The sequence below is a fragment of the Melopsittacus undulatus genome, chromosome 5 (genome assembly GCF_012275295.1).
Source record: "Melopsittacus undulatus isolate bMelUnd1 chromosome 5, bMelUnd1.mat.Z, whole genome shotgun sequence".
NCBI lineage: Eukaryota > Metazoa > Chordata > Aves > Psittaciformes > Psittaculidae > Melopsittacus > Melopsittacus undulatus.
Window position 1 is genome coordinate 11,625,987 of NC_047531.1, and position 20,628 is coordinate 11,646,614.

Consider the following 20,628-nt stretch of genomic DNA (forward strand, 5'->3'; position numbering starts at 1 on the left):
CATTACCTTCCCCTCACCAAGAACAGGAGTGACATTTCTCTTTACTGTTACTCTCCTGAACCTCTCAGAAATGTCCACGCATATGTTCTCCTCCATATGGTATTCATGTTTGGAACAGTTTGCTGCTTCTTTTTCCTCATTCCAGGCCCTCACATTCCCTCTACCCTACACCTCCTTTTTTTTTCCGATTTATCTTTCATGGAGGAAAATGAACAGTTTATTTATCCAACTGGATCTTCCTGTACAGTATCAAGAAGCTGCTGGTGCAGTCAGATATAACATCAATGGACAGGACTTAAAAGTTCATATGAACATGGATCCAGTGAGTTGATTTCTCTAATCTAGCCCTTAAGTTCCATGAGTGTGAAGCACAAAGAGGAAATCTGATGTTTCCCAAGATGCTTTTGTCTTCCCTCAAATTATCTGCCAACAAATATAAAATACACATTAATTATGATGCTTAAGACATGTAATTTCATAGATTAGGTACTATTTTGTTTTTGTAAGAGTGCCTGAAGCAAAGTTAAAGATAAAATGATCACAGAATTAAAACAGACTGGTTTACAAAAAGACATTACATGACATTTGGTTTGTTTTAAATGACAAATACATCATACACTAACATAGCAGAATCCATAACATCCTATCCAAGAACAGCATAAAGAAACAAAGACTGAAAAGGGCTATAATCACAGTTCAATATAACAAGGGGTAGAAGAGGGGCAAGAACAAATGGGTATTAACCAGCAATTCATTAATGCTGATTATTGATAAAAGTTCTGGGTAAAAAATACCTATCCACTGCAGTACCAAAACAAAAGGTTAATTTTTAATATAGAGGAGAACCGCTTTCTGGAAATGAATAAACAACACAGTAGACTGACATGACATGGAACTGAACTCAGTATACCAAAGGTTCTCTACTAGCCTTATGTTTCTTAGGTACACTTGTATTATGACTCAGAAGTCCCTCGCTTAATTTTATGGAGTTCAGTAAGCATACAGATTTACACTAGTGCAAGAGTTCCTTGGAGAATCCCTGGGAGAGCTGGAGCCTTATTTTGTCAGTTGTAACTCAACATGAATTTAAACTATACTAACAAAACCTACTTTGTTTTTGTGTACTCTTAAATAAATAAATCACAAGGCTTTAGTCTCCCTCTCACTCACTTTCCACAAACATTTAAGAGCATATGCAGACAAATCCAGGGGTAAATTACAAAACGTGCCTTTCAGGAGAATACAGAAAAACAAGAGGCTATTGTAACAATTTAAAATAAATTGATTAATAATCCTGTCTTACTTCATACTCTATTTCAAGTACATTGCTTTCATCGGCCTTCTCTGACTTTTCAGCTGCCCACTTGCTTGCAGCTTCTGCAAGCTCCTTTTCCGATGGTCTGTTGCTCTTATCCAAGGCCTGTACAAGAACATTACAGTCAAGGTTTCACATGAAATATATTTACACACGGCAAAACATCTTCCAAACTAAAATAAACAGCTATTCAGATCCCCCCAAAATTTAAAAATAGGAAACAAGGAAGCTGAAGCTATTTCATTTGCTGACTTATTTCTTTAAAAAGAAAAGTGGCTGAAGCAAGAGCAGAGAGAAAAAAAAGAGAAAAGAGAGAGGAAAACCACAAAGATAAATCAATGAAGTTCAGTAACATGTTAAAAAAAAACACCATACTTTCAGAATCAGTTTTATTAAATTCGTGGGACAGAGACTGCAGAAAAATTATTTGAGGCCAATTGAGTTTAAGGAGACATGGACCAAATGGGCACTAAGAAGTCAAATACAAGTGCGGAGGGATATAGTATTTCAATGTGGTTTTCAGGCATGAAAGGTTGCAACTAATTTAAACTATTAAATACTGCGTAGGGTGTAAAACCTGAGCTAATTAGGGACGAAGTATTTTACACATACTTTAAATGATCAGAGCTGCTTCCATTAAAATTCATTATTTTTTACTGGGAGGAACATTGATCATTTATAATAGAGTCAGTCATGGCTTTATAGCCTTTTAATCCACCTTTTCAGACTGAAATACTGCTATAAATAATATCTAAAAATTAATTTCTCTCAATTTGGCTTTTACTAACAGAGCAACAGATGACAAATACCCATGTACCAAAACCAGTTCAGGAACAGCCAGCTTCATAAATTTTGTTACCATTATGTCAGTATTTCCTCTGAATCAACAAACATCCATCCAAGAACCTATACAACTCTAGTATTAAAACCTGCAACAGTAAGATGGATATCTAAAAAAGATACAAAAATCCTCCTGCCAGAAAAATGTCCCAATTTCTACCCAATGTCAGTTCCATCATAGCAAACAGGTGGACAAAAAAACCAAACAAAAAACCCCAACACTCTCCCCTCTCATCACTAGTTCATTCTAAATTACATAAATGGCCAGCAGAAGCAAATCTTGTGAACTGTTGCAAGATTGCTACATCTTCAAACCTTTTATACTTACCTCAAGTAAAATATTACCCAAACATCTCTTTGTGCTGTAGTACAGCATTAGTATATGATTCAGAGAATCCTTCCAGGATTCAGTGTCATAAGGACACCACATTTATCCAGTTCCAGAAGTGCAACACAATGTTCCAATAGGAATCCCTCTTTTCTACTATTGGAAACTACGAAATTATAACCAGCAAAGTCAGAAGGTGATGAAGTTCAATGTGCAGGGGAACAAAAAGGGTTCTTAAAAGAAAACGGTCATATAATTCCATAGAATAATTTGCCCAGCTCACCTTTCCAAACTACACTATTATTCTTCCACTAGTCTCAATAGAAACTGTCTGCTGCCAAGGTTTTTTTCTGCCCTCAACATTCTCATTTCCCATAGTATGCCTTTTACCTTTAACCTTACCTATCTGTAGCTGCCAAAAAACTCTTGTACTACGGTTCTATTATGAATCTCCCCCTTTCCTCAAATGTGGCTCTGGCCAACACTAACAAAAATACAAAAAAGTCTGGTATCTTTGTCACTGACAGTCAGCTTTGTACAAAATAAAGATAAATAGAATCTCACATGACCTACAGTATTTCCACAGCCATAAACAGAAACTAACCACTCTAGTGCCAGCTGGAATGCAGCAAAAAATCTGTTTTATTTAATCTCAATAAATCTAATTCTATAAATTGCATGTCAACAAATATGTGCTAAAAAATCCCTTATGTAATAAAGGTATTTCCACAGGTACACTACAACTGAACAATGGGAACATATTTCTCAGAGAACAATATCTGCAGCTACTTAAGCTGCAAACTTGCAAGAAATGAACAGCCTGTTCTATATCTTCTGAAACCCAACCGAACTTCCCCTCACCTCAAAACAGGGGTACCTTTTTTCGTTTTTCTGTTACCTTATGCATAACATAAGAACAGCAAAAACCTGTCAGCTTTCTGCTATCTTCGCTGTGAAGCTTTCCCTGTCTCACACATCTGCTTTTTGCTCTAATTATGTTGGATACAGCCTTCAAGGCTTGCAGTCCAGACAGCTATTAAAGAAAAGCACAAAAGATTTCAGGCCATGTCAATTAAACAGGTGGTTAAGATCAGATAGCACCCACATGTGTTCATTCACATGCATGAATACGTAAAAAAATTAATTATAAGACAGATAAGAATATCTTTTCACATTTGCATATAGTTACTACAGTGAAAAGAGATATTGCTACAGAGGCATATAGCTTTGTAAGTATTCCAAAGCTAAATTATAACTTGGAGCATTGGAAGTTATCTCCTTTAATCTATAAAATATATAACTCATTTCTCAAGTCTAAGAAGATTGTAAGATTCTGGCACTAGGGATGTTCATGTTTTGCCAAGATTACTTCTGTTGGTATAACTGAACCACTAATGTAACTGAACTGGTTAGTGTAATTCAGCCATCATCCCAAAAGTCTCCCCTGCACAGGCCAGTACATTATAGGCAGATTTGGAGACTTCAAGAGAAAAGCAATAAAGGTCACTGAAGCACTTCCATTTCTGCAGCTGATACATACCCAATAAATATTTATGTTGTATGGGGAAATGATACCCATCAACCAGCTTACATCAAGTGGATATCCACTGCCAGCAGATATATGCAAAGTGCTTTCAAAACCCCACAATATAGAATAGATCAGACTTGACTGAAGCAGAAAGCAAAACATTTAAAGAATACTTCACAGTTTAAGCACACACTGAACATGAATACAAGTGCAAGAGATTTTGCAATCCCTCCTTGTTCTCAAAGGTTTGTATTAAGCAAGGATTTGGTATTAAGCTGTAGCGTGCTGAGTCTGTAAACAAAATAGGTGAACTAATTATAAAGTTTATTTTATAATCCAAATCATCGCAACTTGTGAGTAACAGCTTTTATCTTGCTTTCCTTATTTACATCACTGAAAATATATCACTTGCCTCCCCCCTTAAGGACATTGGCAATTAGCTAATGCCTAGCACAGCAGTTCTAAAAGAGCTGCATAAGGGATAAGTATTTGGAATGACAGCACAACCAAAGCCTGTTTTTTCCCCCACCTAATTATTTCCTTCAGTCTCACCTTCTCAACAAAAAGTACCTTTCTTCTGATTTCTTTTTTGTTTAAGCAATCCACTGCTTTTATTAAAAAGGCAGCAAGAACAAGGCTGGTACATCATGCTACTTAGAGAGAATACTACTTTCTTTTGGGTTTTGGACTAGATGGTCTCCGAAAGTCCCTTGTAACCCTAATGATTCTGTGACTCTAATAGGGCCTTATTTACTTAGACCAATATAATGCACTGTTTCTTCCTCAGTAAAGCTATGTAGAGAAAATACTCCAATAGAAGTGTTCATTTTAACCTCAGGTATAATTTACAGGTAAGCAGTCTGTGACGTGAAAATGTTTTTGCTGCCACAACAATCTTGAATGCTGCTTGTTCATCAGTGTTTATTAGCCTGTCCATTTAACTAATTAGCAAGATCACATAGCTGGTGCTCAGCCCACAGATTTGATGGGAAATTAAACAGCATCATTTAGAACATAAAATTACATTTATCAAACTACCTCGCAATGTGGCTCCCTTCACAAGTAAATGCTATCATTCTTTCCACATCCTCAAACAACCCTGCTTCTAAGTCAATTCTGCTATTCACATTAGCTTCCCACACTGTTTCCAAATCCAGTAACAGCTTAAGAATCACTGAATGACAGAGTTCAGTGCAAGTATAGGTTTGTCCAATTAATTTGCTGCTCCTAAGACTGCTTTCCCATTTTTGTCCTTGCCATTGCTTTTCTAGCACACTTCAGACTTCGGAAAAAGACAATTTTAAACACCTACAAAACTCTTTCTCTTAAAATGAGACAGTGAATACAGTACAAAAAGGTCTGTCAGTGTCATCATTAGACAGACAGCTCTATCAACACCTTCCTGTCAGATAAGGGAAACCTATCCTCCGCAGAGCAATTCAGGATGCTCCTTTCCTTAACAGCTACATACCTTATCTCCTTCCAACTGAGGAAAAAAAAAATCCAAAACCAGTGTATAATCTGAAACCATGGTGAGAAATACTTGAAAAGAAAATTCACCTTTGATGAGGATACTGCAGTGGAGCCTGAAGGTGATGCATCTCTTGATGTTTCCAGCGACTGACCTGATGCCCTCTCTTTACCTACAATTAAGAAAAAATAACAACTGTGAAATTATATTCAAACATATGTTGCAAATATAATTACTGGCTTAGAAAAATTGCAGTGCAATTTGCTCAGGCTCAAGCTTCACCATCTGATATTGATAACACTTTCTTCTCTTTACAAGGAGAGAAGAGATATATTATTTAATGTATTTAGAAGAAGCTGCTGTCCTTTTTCCAACATTAACTGAAAGGCTGTATCAACATGACTTGGCAAGATGATGTGGTTTTACTTTTTAATATTCTTGTAATGATACAAACAGGTGAAATATTAGACACCAGTCAATCACTCCAGGAAACCAGGTTGGTAGGAACTGGTTTAGCAGGCCACAGTGTGGTGACAGGTCCTGCCATGGCAAACAATCCTATATTGTATCAGCCACAGACTAGATGCTCTTTGTATTATCAGTGTTTTTCTTGTAAGAGTCAAAATTGAAAAAATGACAATTCAAATTCACTGTGCTAATCAGTCTGTGCATATCCTTGCCGCAGACTGGCCACAGCCTGCAGCAGCAGAACTGGTTGCAGTGTGAACTAGTTTTCAACCTGTGGTCTGTGGATTACATCAAAGGGATCTGCAAAAGGTAAACACGAAAAGCACATATGCTGTCAGTAGGCCTAACTCAACTAGACCATTCACACTTACTGGGGAAAATGGTTGATTGTTCACAAATGGAAAACAATGCAGACTTCCCTTGGCTTCCATCAAATTAGTATCAATACAATTAAGAATGGGATAAAAAGTTTATCAAATACTTTCAGAAAATGATATAAATTATAATGTATCCTATATTAATATTAAATATTATCTAAATATAAGTAATTTTAATAGAACTATGAACAAATGTGGCTTTAATTTAATGAGTCAAAGAAATAAAGAGCAAATATGGCATCTCAAAAAGTTGCGATACTTTCCCTTTTTACTCAGTGCCATGAAATATGACTGCATCATGCTGTGTATTTGAAAATACCACTACCTACACAAAACACATAATGGAAAGTCCATGCAAAGTGCATACTTGTTAATAAATAGTATTTGAAAATTGGTCTTCTAGTCTTTCCCTGAATTTTCATACATAGCATAGACTTAATACAAAATTTTAGGAAAACCCTGAAATTTTATAAGGTTTCTCAAAGCATTTTCCTGTTCCTGATAATTATGTTCTGTGTATCTGTAACACTTCTACAGATTTATTTGAATATCTTATTTTTCTCTTCCTCTCCTACACTTTAAGGAATTTGCATTCACTGAGTATTACTTCAAAGTGTTAAAAGAATTGCAGTGATGAGCTACAAGGATAATTTATATTTTACAAGGAGTGAAATGATTCCTCAGTATTTAAACAATGTTAACCAAACTCCACAAGATCTCTTTTGGCAGTAAGTGCTACATAATGGTCCGGTATGCAGCTCTGGAAACTCACAATATGCCTATCAGTGAATAAAAAAAATATCTAATTAAACTTTTCAAAAGCTGCCAAAATGAACAGTGGGTTTGGATAGTTCACTAGAAAGCATTTGCAGAGAGGGAAATCAAATCAGATTAATTTACATACACTGTACAAACAGCAGTGGCTAAGATTGTAGTATACTAAAAAAGGGCAATTTTGCATTTCCCCACCCCCCCCAATTATTTAAATAGGAAAACCTTAAATATTTTCAAACAGATGATTCATTAGACTTCAGGGAAAGATTAACAGCCAAGCTTTTAAAAGGCAGAACACACACAGTACAGAATTCACTGCGTTTCACATTTTTTTGAGGAAAACAAGATTTGAGAGAATCTGACAGGTGATGAAATGGTTAAAAACCCCTCAAGCCCCTAATATTAAAGGTCTGAGAACAGTTTCAGAAAATGTAACAAGTAGTAGTATATGTACTTTAATTTCTCCAATTTTTTAATCTTTCTTTTCCCCTGGCTGCATGAAGAAAAGTCTTCATTTGCTATAGATGACAGCAAAGTTTCTTGTAAGGGAATTCAATAAAGCATGTAAGGAACAGAAGCAGTTGAGGCTAAACAGAAAATAACATAGGATACCAGAAAAAGCCAAGCTGCTCAAACTCCTACAGTCAGTCTAGAGCTGCTGCTGAAACAACACTTACAACCTCCCACATAAAACACATAAGGGAACAGAGACTGCAGTGAAACAACCCAAAAGCAGACACCACAATTGGTACAAAGTGTCTAGTTTTCTCATTGTAAATACAGCATGTAAAGAATCACAGACATGCACACATCTCTAATTCTGTATAAGAAAAAGGGTTTATACAGTGAGTTGCAGTTTCACCTTACTAACCAGTTCTCATCATTAATCCAGCATTACCTTCCTGAGAAGAAGTATTTCTTTTATGTAAAGAAGACATATTTCTGCTATGCTGGGACTGGTGGAAAGGATAGCATTTGCTTCTTTCAGGAGAGTAGCTCCTGCTGCTGACACTAGAGCCAGATCTGCTGTGTGGAGAATCCCTTCGGCTGCCTGGTGATTCCCTGAAGACAGGAGAGTCCCTCTTATGAGGGGATCGTTCCCTCATGTAATGAGAATAGAAGCTTTTTCTTCTGAAGCCATCTCTGACATCCCTTCAAAGACAACAGAAAAATCAAAGTTACTTGGTTATCCTTCCAATGTTTGTGGAACAGCACTAGATAATACAATGCCAACATTTCATATTTGGTAAATACTAATAGATTAGCTGTCATCTGCGGAACATGTCTGAAATCTTCAGTGTTAGAATAATCGGCAATGAATGAAAAACAAGTGGGAAAATAGGAAAAATTTGTATATGTTTGTAATTATTTTCAAATTTCATCCACCTGCTTCACTGCTAGAAGCTAATTCATTTCTATTTCTCAATAATACAGCTAAAACATAAGAGAAAAAGACATTCAAGAAATTGGGACTTTCACATTTTATTTCTTCAGTTTCACTCAATTTCACCTGGAAATTAAACCTTTATTTACAATAACTAAAAATGCATATGCAAATAATCGCTCACACTCTTTGGCTGTTTTTCAACTCTATTTTTCCCTTACCCTTATTTTCAAGGGAGTATGATTTAACACACCTTGCTATGGGAAATACCATTGAGGGATTTCAATTCATAATCCAGCAAGGACAACAAGAAAATTGCAGAATATCTATCCTCATGCCTATGTATCCACACAAGGTCAAACCCTGAATGAAAACATGAAAATTTACACCTACTAAAGAGTCTATGTCTTTCACAACACACAATACTCATTTTGAACTTTATTGTAAAATGCCACAGACTCACTCAGTTATTATATGAAACCCAACTGATTTGAAACCATAATCTAGTCAACACCAAAACTTTCTACTGTATGTATATATTGCTACTCCAGACCATACCCCAAATGTTCTGGTTACCTGCAAATTATATTAATTTACACATATATGTGAAGATCAGAAAAACAGTATAAAATTGAACTTTTCCTAAAGAATCTAAAAGCTAACATGCAAGCCAACTCGGTCAGAAGACACATTGCCAAGAGAAGCAGGTAATTCTCAGCTCTTCCACAGCACTGCTAAATAAAAGAAAGACTTCATGGCATTTATAGTAAGCCAGAATGTACCTTACTTCACTGCCTTTGTCTCCTATTTCTCACCATAGTCCAATATTTTATATAAGGGAATGTCTCACAATGATGAGCAAAGATCTGGTGGTCTCATTTAGCACAATGTAGCTATAGCTAATTTTATGCTGGTGCAGAAAAGGAAAAAAGCCCTCTAGTGTACAATTCCCATAGCAGGCTGCAGGCCCACATTTATGATGGATAACAAAGGACTCTAGCATGTCAGAAGTGTTTTGTACTGCTGAAACTACACAGGTAGCACCAGAGTAATACAGGCACTATTACACTGATGTGTTTCATACGGTGCTGATTTACTTTTTGCATGGAAAGCACAACTGCCTGAAACAAAGCCAGGTTTTACAGCTAAACAGTTATTTCACTGTTAACAGACCACAGGCTTTTTACAAATATGCTATCTTACAGAAAAGCATATTTTACAGAACTACATACCAAAACTGATACAAGACAATCTTACACAGATTTATACTTAACAGGGGTGCTAAAAAGCAATATTTACTTCCTTTCTAAACATCTTTTCTTCTTCTATTTATTGTGACACATTATTCTTCCCAAGCAAGCCAGCAAAAGAAACAATTAAGGAATTGCTAAATAATACTCTATTTAATAGCCTCTATACAGTAGCCATTGTATGCTTACATTAAATAATGAATCACCCCAGAATACACAGAAGGATAATCCTCCTGCTTTCTTCAAAGGCCTAAGAGTAATGTGCTCACCTTTGGACACTACTCTTTAGGAAATGTGTAGATTAACATGAGAGTTTCCAGAAAGAATAACTGAAATTATCAAGAGTCTCAGAAAACACATTTAATAACAAAACACTCAAACCTCTTTATCCCCTTAAATTTAGCAGAAAGAAATCTAAAGAAGCCAGGCGAGTTTGCTAACCTATGAGACACAGCTGAAAATGGGGAACTACTGCTCTATCTGCATTACATGTATAAACATTTTATGTAGCAATAGAGAAAAAGTTCAGACTTTAAAAATAATCGAAAGATTAGCTCACCACTAAACTAGTTTGTCCAGTTAAGTAGGGTTTTTTATTTATTAACGAACATATTGATCAAATATTTATCCAGAATGAGTTATGTGCAGCACATTTCTTCTTCAATTTCCTTCTAAACATCTCTTTTAAAATAATCCTATTTATTTTTAAAGCACAAGCTTTCTGGCAGAGCAGTACACCACTTTTACACCCAAAACATGTTTTCATGACCGAGTTATGAAGCCCTAGTACACAGAGAAGTTTATTATGGAAACGTTTACAGAGCCCCAGCCACTGCACACATAATAAATGCTCTAATATCCATGTAAGAATTTACAAAATACCATTGAAACACACTTTTAAACAGGAAAACATTTAAAAGCCTCATTCTACAATAACCTTATGCACAAAACAGTGGATTCTAACTTTCATTTTTCAAATTTTCATTTCATCACTCCATGTTAATTCCTAACTGGACCGTATCTCTTACTAAACACTCAAGCCATTAACTATATTAAATCTTTTTCAGACAGCACAGCAACAGCACAGCATTTCTGATGCTTTCCATTAATATAACAAACGACACTGAACAGAACAGAATAAGCATTGTTTTACTTTTTTTTTCCTCCTTAAATACTTAAGCTAACATACACCTGCAATTTGGTAATGAAGGCCCCAATTCAGCAAAGCAGTTAAGCACATGCTTCAGATTCCAACACATACTCAAAAGGTTTATTGAGCAGGGACAATATTTAATAGAGATGCAAAAATTTGTGCTCAACTCTAACTTTAAAATAGAACTACTGCCCTTCATAAAAAAATACAGGATTAATTGCTTTCATACAGGATCCCTCTTCTCTTTATATTTCGTATTCATATGTTGCACTTAGTCCTGAGAGCGCAGTGTAGTTCCCTCGGCAGTATTGCAACAGGAAGCATTAGAATGTTTAACCTCCACGAATCTTGACCATTAAATTCTCACTGAAGCTGATAATCTTGGATGAGCTCCTGAAATGTTATAGCTAACCAGCCATACCCTGATATACAATCCACAGAGGGCAGCTGAGGGAAGAACACAAGCCTAACAGTTATCACCATTAACCAAATTCCAGTTTCTTGAAGAGAAAAACACAAATACAGAACAAAGGTGCAGCCTTCTGCATAGCAGGAGACACCAAGGGAATACGACACAGAGAGGAGATTTACAGTTGCCAAAGGATCAGAGACACCATCTTTCCTAAGCTACCATTACCACAATGAGCACTCCAGTTCTCACCCCTCCCTGCCATTTTAAGGCCTGCAATCCATTCAGTAGCAATGTCAGGGGGAAATTGAGAGTTAGTGGAAGCCTTCTCATTTACAAAAGGGAGTGGTACAGCTTAAGCTATGTGAAACAAAGACTTAACACCAACTTGTGTACCAGTTTGCATTTTAAGAGTACATAAAGGCAAAATTAAATTACTTGGCAGATGTGAAATGCCTGAGAATTGAGGTGTACTTGGGAACATGAAAGCACATCACATGCAACACGGGAAGAAATTTTATTTGCAAGAGAAATCTCAGTTTACTCTCATTGAATTCATGCTACCGGCAACAGGGTATAATACTATATGCTTACTATTCGCTTGGACTTCTACATCCCAATAGAGACATCCATCTTTTCAGTTAAAACATTAATCTACGATGTGGTCCAGCCACAGAGGACATAACTCACACTTCTGATACTGCACTGAACAGATAAGCAACTCTACAGCGTATCGCTGTGGAGCAGAAACTGTAGTCTCTTTCAGTAACTCACAAGTGAGCACAGTTTATCACCTAGATAGAGTCAACAGAGAAGTAAGTCGATGTGACCATTTCCATCTGAGAAAGATTATTACTGTTGTCAAAGGGGTTAAGACATTCCATTTATAGGCTTGGGCTTGATTACTAGCCTTGCCTAAAAGTAATTCACACCATTTTATTAATAATTTGAGGAAATTATATACAACTCCTAAGACACCAGACTTCAGTGCAAAGAGAGGAAAAAGAGAAGATTTGAACCATGCTTCTTAACTCAATACACTTCCCCTGTCTCATAATACACAGGCAAGGGGAAGGAGGAGGAAAAGTGAAAGAGAAATACAAAAGCCTCTTGCCTGCCCTGTCAGGACACTGCAGGGGCTGGCAGAGCTACCAACATGATTCAGATGATGGGGAAAATGTCAATAAAGTGTACTACACCCCGACCTCAAAGTTTCTCAAACGATTTGCTGTCTTAAAACATCCGAAAAGCAAATACAAAGAGTCAAGAAACACCTCTACTTTTAACGTCTTCAAAGTAAATGTAGGCGGTGGAAGATTACAGCCACCATCCTCTCTCCCAGAACTCATTCCCTTTTTTTCCGAAGTACCCAGTACATCCGTGCAACAAACCAACAATTTACTCTTTAGTTCTGCTTCAAAGACTTATTATAATCTTGTTATTGTTCAAGGATCTTTACGATGATTTATCATAAGCTAAAACAATGCAGTGAGTTACACCACTGCAGATAAAACTAATTGCATCTAGTTTCATTAGCTTTCATTTGAACATCTGAAATGATGACAGATTTCTTACAACTGGTTTTCAACATTTTATGACTAAGCAAGTAACTGCAGCACTGGTAAATGGTATCTGCATTTGTTTTAAATGAAATTAATGTTAATTAGAGCTAGACAACACAATCTTATTAAGAGCTTTCTGCATGAAGGCAAAAGGAAATAGGCATTGCAAAACAGTGGTAACTCATGTAGAGAAGGGTAGCCAGACATACCAAATGTACAACAAAAATTAAAACCATATAAATGCCTCATAGTATTTATGCTGCATGTAGTACCACTTAAGTCATCATCCGCAAACACCAAAACTCCCCACTGATGCCATTTGTCCAGCTCACTCAGTATAAAAGCTACTAAACTCACCTCCCCACTCACCTTGGGACGTTAGGACAGATCAGGGAATAAAATCTAAGACAACTTGAATATCATACATTAGAAAGGAATGCCTCTATGGCCTTTAATTGAATAGTAAAGCTATGCACTTCAACTGAAACCAGAAATCAGATTACACTGCTCTTTATCTTAGTAAAGAGTACCTTCTTTCCTACTGTCATCAACAATGTACTTTATTGGACTCACAGGAATATAAACCTACAAAATAAAAAGTATATTTAACCTCAAACTCCTTATTATCTGACAAAGAGAAACTAAGGTCAAGCATACAGATAAGGACAGAAGAAAAAGAACCAAATAAAGAGTTAGAATCCAGGAAAACATAGATTTAAGTTCCAAAGAATTAAGAAAACCAGCTTTCTACATAGGTATGAAGAATAAAGACAAAATACGTTAATTAGAAAAATGAAGAGCAAATTAGACAAAATAATTGCATTCAAATGCATGTGATCTTGGTTTCTTTTTGAAAACAAGTCCCTGCAATTTCTCTACAACAGAAAGTAAAACACAGGTCTAAAGCTCCAGAATACATATTTGCTTAAAGTGATGGACTGTTACAATTGCCGTTAAGAGCTACAACAATTACAACAGCAGAGAATTTCACCGACAAAATATTCACTAACATACACTGCTGTTGGGCCATATTTGAAACACTCAACTTTCTCAGCAGCATATCATCTCAGAAGTCAAGCAGTTCAGATAACTAGCTTGAAGAACAGGATTCTCAACATAGTAGCAACTGAATCAGTTCCTGAACAGACTTAATTCAAAATGGAAACCGTTCAACTCTTGTATCTCAATACACCAGTTTAAAATTAGAAGGAAGACAGGAAGCACAATACTACATCTTCACATACCCTCCATATACCCATACTCCCCTGCCCCGATACCATAACGGACCAGAGATAACTCATTACCATTACTGTTCTAGAGAAAGTTCTAACTGGACAGACCTTCCTAAGCAGGTGCTTGCACATTTACTGTCATCCTGTCTCAGACACTGAGACCAGCACATGGGAAAGAACTTTTTCAGGTTTCCCTGTGGTACCACAGAATGTGGGGTTGATGGGGTAGGAGATGAAAAAAATCCCAAGAACCACCCAACGCAGACATAAAGGTACCGAGCACAAGCATTTGTGGACAGTAGCATACTATGAAACACAAGTGAAGAGTTCAGCAAAAATTTGTAAAGATTATTTATTAAAACATATTCTAAATCAGTGTGGAAAATGACATGAGACAGTGGAAAAAAATGCATGCTGTTTATAGAGCCACACAACTTTATATCACCAAATGGCTAAACAGAAGAAGGTGGAGGAGGAGAGGTGGGGGGGGCAGGTGATGGATTTGGTGGAGTTGTTCTCTTTGGTTTGGGGGGTTGTTGGTGGATTTTATTTGGGCTTTTGGGTTTATTTGGAGTTTTACTTCACAGTCAGTGCTTGACAAGCAATTCAATGTAGGCAAGCATTTGTCTAATGAAAGGAGGAAGTAGTTTTGCACTGTATTTTTTAGGTGCACAAGTGAATTTTATGTTCAGCAAGCTATAATGCTTTTTCCCAAAGGCTATCTTTCAAATTTTTAAATAGAAGATTCCAGAAACCATGAAATATCTACTAAATGAGCTCTTCAGGCTTCTCATCTGTAAGCCGTGGAATGCCGTTAGTTCACTTACACTAAGAGAAAGCAACAAGTAGTGTACTGCAGTAGTAGCATATACTGATTCAATCAACCCTTGTCACTGACTTTCTAACACTATCAATAAAAATCTGCACAAGAGTGAGTTGTGGAACAGGTTTGTAAGTGCTAATATCTTATATTGGCACACAATACCCTTATCATATTTAGTTTTCTTCTTTTTCCAAATCCCTTAATGAGATGCATAAATCCAAAAAACACTCCATCTTTCTCTGTATCAGAAAAACTCTCCACAAATAGCTATATTTTTATTCTTAAAAGTGAGATATGAAGCAATTAGGTCAACAGGTTTCATCTGCTTATGCCCCAAAGTTTTGTAATAGTTACACAAACTTCCACATTCAAGTAAAAGTTAGCTAACTACGTCTCCTTCTGGATTTCTCAAGGCATTATATATATATGAAGAAAAAAAAAAGTGGTTTTGTTTTCCTTTATTTGAGCTCATTCCTTCCTGTCAAGTATGTAGTTTGCTCAAAATCAGAAAGCCCCAAGACAGACATTTCCCATTTCCTCTTATAAATTATTCAGTCATGTAGCTTTATCTTTTTTTTATCCAGCCTGCTTTTTCCCTTCCCTTCAATTACAGTTTACAATCACTATAATATACACTAATATTGCTTGCCCTTTTTTTTAATGCCATTTCCTATATATTACAAACAGCACTTTCCTGAATCTATTTAACACAGAGATAAGCCATGCTACTCAGGTATTTTTTTTTTATTAAAAATCCTTTTGCAACTACAGTATGCCTTTAGGTATGTCAGTAATTTAATAACAGGTAACTTCAAGGCGTAGCTCCACGAGAAATCAACTGATTTAAATGGATGCTGCTACAAACCTAACCCTCTCAACCTTCCTTGAATCCATAATCCTTCTCCATGGCAATGGCGCTTATCTGGCATTGATATTTTCTTTCAAGCAACCAAACTGGTAGGTAATTATTTGATTGTGGTGAATGAGCCAGCAGGAGCAGCTCACTGAAGAGTACAAACACCCGAAACAGTAACAGGGAGAGGGAAAGACTTGAAACTAACTTAGCTAGGTTTAAACTACTGTGGAAATACAATTTTTACTGTAGTAATATCTATCCCCTTACTGCATTCATAACATTTATTTATTAAAAAAATAGGTCCATTGACAGAATTTTATAGTAAAGCCACCGTCATTAAGACTCAAAGAAGTAACATTTTTTCCCTAAAAGTAATACACATACATATCTAAGGAACATTGAAAGCACAATATTCTGGCTGTAAGCAATAAAGGCAGATTCAAAGATACATTTTTAAACAGAACACTATTTAACAGAGAAGTTTTAGTAAGGAATAAAACAGTAACTGAAGAGTTTTTGAAGATGATGCATTGCCAGTCACTTCAACCTCCTCTGTTAGCATAATCTTAGATAATCCTTGTACAAAATTCTTCCAAAAAAAGCAACTAGCAAGATAAAGTTGTAGAATACACACTAAGCTTACTAGCTCATCATACCTGAGTCGGTTTGCCCCTCTATTCCCCCTGGTGAGACCCTACCTGGAGTACTGCTTTCAGTGCTGGAGTCCTCAGTACAAGAAAAACACAGACCTGTTGGAGCACATCCAGCAGAGGGACAGGAAAATGCTCAGAGGGCTGGAGCACCTCTGCTATGGGGACAGACTGAGAGAGCTGGGGTTGTTCAGACTAGAGAAAGGAAGACTCTAGGGAGACCCTACTGCAACCTTCAGTACTTACATGGGGCTTATAAGAAAGACAAAGGACACGACTTTTTAGTAGGGCCTGTTGCAATAAGATAAGGGGTAATGGTTTTAAACTGAAAGAGGGGAGATTCAGGCTCAATATACGGAATAAGTTTTTTATGATGAGGGTGGTGAAACACTGGAGCAGGTTGCCCAGAAAGGTGGCAGATTCCCCATCCCTGCAAACATTCAAAGCCAGCCTGGATGTATTTCTGGGCAACCCAATCTAGTTGAAGATGTCCCTGCTCACTGCACAGGGGTTGGACTAGATGACCTTTAAAAGGTCCCTTCCGACCCAAACTATTCTGTAAGACAATGCATCAGAACACCTTTTCCATTCTGCTTTCAAACTGCACAAACACACTCTTAAACATTATTTCCAAAAAATAATTAGGCATACTAGACTGGGTAAGGTAGGACTTTGTTTAACACATAGAACCATTATAAGTCAGATTTCAGAAGAGAAAGACATTGCCACAGCATACTGCTAACACTGTTACATGTCATGGCATCAATATTCAGTTCCACTTAGACAAAAGCATTTGTTACCAAGTCACAAACTAATATTATAAAGACTTGCATACAAGGAACAGAACCTTTGTAAGGGTATGCAAATATGTATCAGGAATAAATGTCAAGACTAACATTAATAATCATTTGTTAGCATGCAAAAATAGCATCACCTTTCAAAAATAATACCAATGGCATGAATTATGCAATTGCTGTATTGATTAACTTTTCCTCAGATGTAGATCATAGCATGCTCAAATGCGGCAGTAGGTAGAAATGGCATATCAAAAATCTTCTCTTTGCAGCAAAATGCTTAACAAAAGGATTCCTATACTGAAAATAACATCAAATGTGTTCCTCTCTACTGTATCCTAGTATTCCCAGCCTCCCGCAACGGGAATTAAATTCCCTGAAATGTTTAGGGTATTCAAAATGCAAAACAAGTCCTCGGAACTTCAGTTTCAAGAAGAATTAGGTTCCATGAAGAACTTATTTTCCTAAGGGAAATTATGTACAAGTCTTCTGTGACAATATTCCCATCCTGAGAAAGCCATGACTACATCCATTAAGCCAATTCATTGGCTGGTGGTTGAGATGATTTCGTTAGATGCCATCTCAGCAGTAGCTGTCTGGACTGAAGGGAGACTCCCCTCTCTTTGCCTCCCCACTGTCTCTCAGTACCTAGCTGGTTTTCAACATATTTGTTAGGAAACTTTTCCTGATTAATCAAGCGATACCTATGGGAGTTTGCCTCATTATTTCCCAATACAGCATTAACTTGCTAGTTTGATACCATCTATATCCTGATTATGTTAGCTATAAGATGAGACCAGATGAGCTTGCTTTTTAAAGTCTTCTTTAAAGTGAGGTGTTAGCCAAGATCTTACAGTGTAAAGGTATGTAATCTTATCTTCAGGCATGCTGCCCTATCATACATTGTAAACAGAGAATTTCCTTAGTTTATTAGCATTATGTAAACATCTTTTCTCAAAATGTGATTTCATTTTAAGCAACAAACCGATGTCGTTACAAAATACAACTGAGTTTGCACACACTACTACATTTTTCCTTACATGTATACCTTAACATACTAACAGCTGTAGTAAACAGCTCTTGCACAATAACCACTGTTAAAAAATATAATGATGACATTATATAACATATGATGACATATGTTTCATTTGACAAGTTACAACCTTACAAAAACTGAAGTGGGAAACAGTTATACACACTAACAGCCACAAAACCTTAACACATAAGGTAGCTTTGGATCAAAAGCAAGTTGAATAAAGACATGAGAGCAGTTGAGAACTGTGATGATGAGAACTTCTAGGTTTTTAGTTACCAAATCGGCTGTCTTCACTGTAATTCTTGTCAAATAAATACGCAGAAACCAATTTGCTACGTAGCTGTTTCTTACTCAACAATAATTCAGACTGGGTTTTTAAGATGATCAAAACATTCTTTAAGAAGATTCTAACTACCCGTCTTTAGTCAATCCTTTAGAGTCACAACATATAGACCATACTTAAGCATAACTGAAATATTTCAGAAGACTTAAGTATAAGCACAGTATCACACACACAGAATCAGACTGAAACCACCTATTCGCAATCATACTTTTCAAAAACAAGCACACCCAGCTTTCTCTTATGGCTCTCAGCAGGGATTAAAATCAAGGTTTAGAACCATTCTACATTTCATACAAAGGGTAAGCTCTACTGCATGACGCTGTATATATTTACAGGCTCAGCAGGAAACAAAAAAAAATCAGGTAGTGGGAAGTTCTGGTAACTTAACAATTTCCATATATAAAAAACTTTGAAATGTTTTGATTAGAATAACAAAGCCAACATCATTTCAAGATGAAACAGAACAGCCAGAACCCTCTGCAACCAACAACAGTCAAAGGAGTCTCCCGCCAGTTCAGACTCCTGAAGGAGGTTCCAGGGTCCCTGGCTCAATGGCAGAAATACTGGCACTGACCTCACAAGCTCACCAGGAGAAATGAACAAAAGAAAATCAAATGATCAATAAATCCATACTCAATACATAAATTCATAAATTTAAACTCCTTCCCCTCAACCAGAGATGGAAACTGCAATCAAATCAGTTCTGCAAGACCCTGCAGAATAAACAAAATTATCAGCAAGTAATTTTTGAAAGCAAACATGGTTTAGAATTGCAATGAGAAATTCTGCAAAGAAACAGAAAACAGGCCTTCAATAAAGGTCACAATCGTTATGCAAATTAAAATATTTTAAAATTAAAAGCAATCATTTACCACCTACAACTACTTGCCAGTGAAAGCACCATTCATCTTACAGAATAATCCCACAAGTAGCTGAAACATGCAAAAAAATACAGTTGAAAATAAGAGGAATTTTTACCTCCTCCTCCTATTTTTACATTATAGTGTGGGGGCCAAAAACAGTTCAAAAAAATCTACAATTGAAAGCTTGGGCACCAATGTCTCCTTTTCTCCCCATTCTCTCAAGTGACAAACATTTCGGAAGTGTAGTGGCAGAAGCCTTGCTTTGAATGAAGCTTTTGTATAATTCTAGATGCAAACAAAGCAGGTCCCACCAACATTAATAACAGCAGAAACTCAGTTTGACATAATATCCTTGGTAAGAAAACAGCCAGTGCTCACACATTTTAAGCCTCTGGGTTCTAAGGTAAACAGAGGAAAGAGATTCATCATGGCAAGAAACTCAGGCTTACCTGAATTGAAACCTTTTTACTGTCAACTGCATTGACCTGCAACAGTGGACAGCTCTGACCTGTTCTTAACTATACAGTCTGCAGCACAGGGCAGTTTTAAAATGCTAAGCAGTATCTGCATGAGAAGATGCAAGTTCTTAAGACTCCATTCAAAATAAAAAGCCATGGTCTAAAGGAACCCAAAGCATTCGTAATACTATTAGACATATGTAATTTTGTCCAAGTAACAAAACCAAATTATAAACCATAAATCTCAGTTTGCAAACAAATTGGTTGTCCCAAGCACACGAGAGCTAGAGGTGGTGAGCTCTCAAAAAAAAATGTTGCAACTACTGAATCAAACTGCTGCATAAGACATGAAGCATATTAAGAAGTCATTAAATACTTAGTGCAAACTAGACTCGACTTTTAAGTTATCTATTACCTATTATCTTGTTCCAAAAAGTTTTAAGTCTTCCCTTTGCCTTCCCTAAATATCATAAGCCAAGGTAAACTAATTTACCTAGCAGACTAATACAATGGGTCTTCTGAACTAAAGATTCCAGTAGACAAGTCCTTGCCTGGAGTTGTAGACAGGTATAATGAATCTACCACAATGACCTACTATAAGGAAACAGTAATTTCGTATATGAATAAACAAGTTACTTTAGCAGTTCATGTGAATACCTGAGAGGGTCAATGTTCTGGCAGTGATTTTATTTATTTATTAAAAGGAAAAGGCAT

At 36.5% G+C, this 20,628-nt stretch overlaps 1 protein-coding gene across 2 annotated transcripts in view; it reads right to left on the reverse strand.

Annotated features, from left to right (window-relative positions):
- Positions 1–20,628, reverse strand: part of PPHLN1 (periphilin 1) — a 71,658-nt gene that overhangs the window by 34,747 nt on the left and 16,283 nt on the right. For both annotated transcript variants that reach the window (XM_005148041.4, XM_013128774.3), the window contains exons 6-8: positions 8,000–8,253; positions 5,572–5,654; positions 1,304–1,420 (exon numbers count right to left, since the gene is read on the reverse strand). In XM_005148041.4, the coding sequence (XP_005148098.2) occupies positions 1,304–1,420; positions 5,572–5,654; positions 8,000–8,253 (454 nt within the window). The remainder of the gene's footprint in view (positions 1–1,303; positions 1,421–5,571; positions 5,655–7,999; positions 8,254–20,628) is intronic.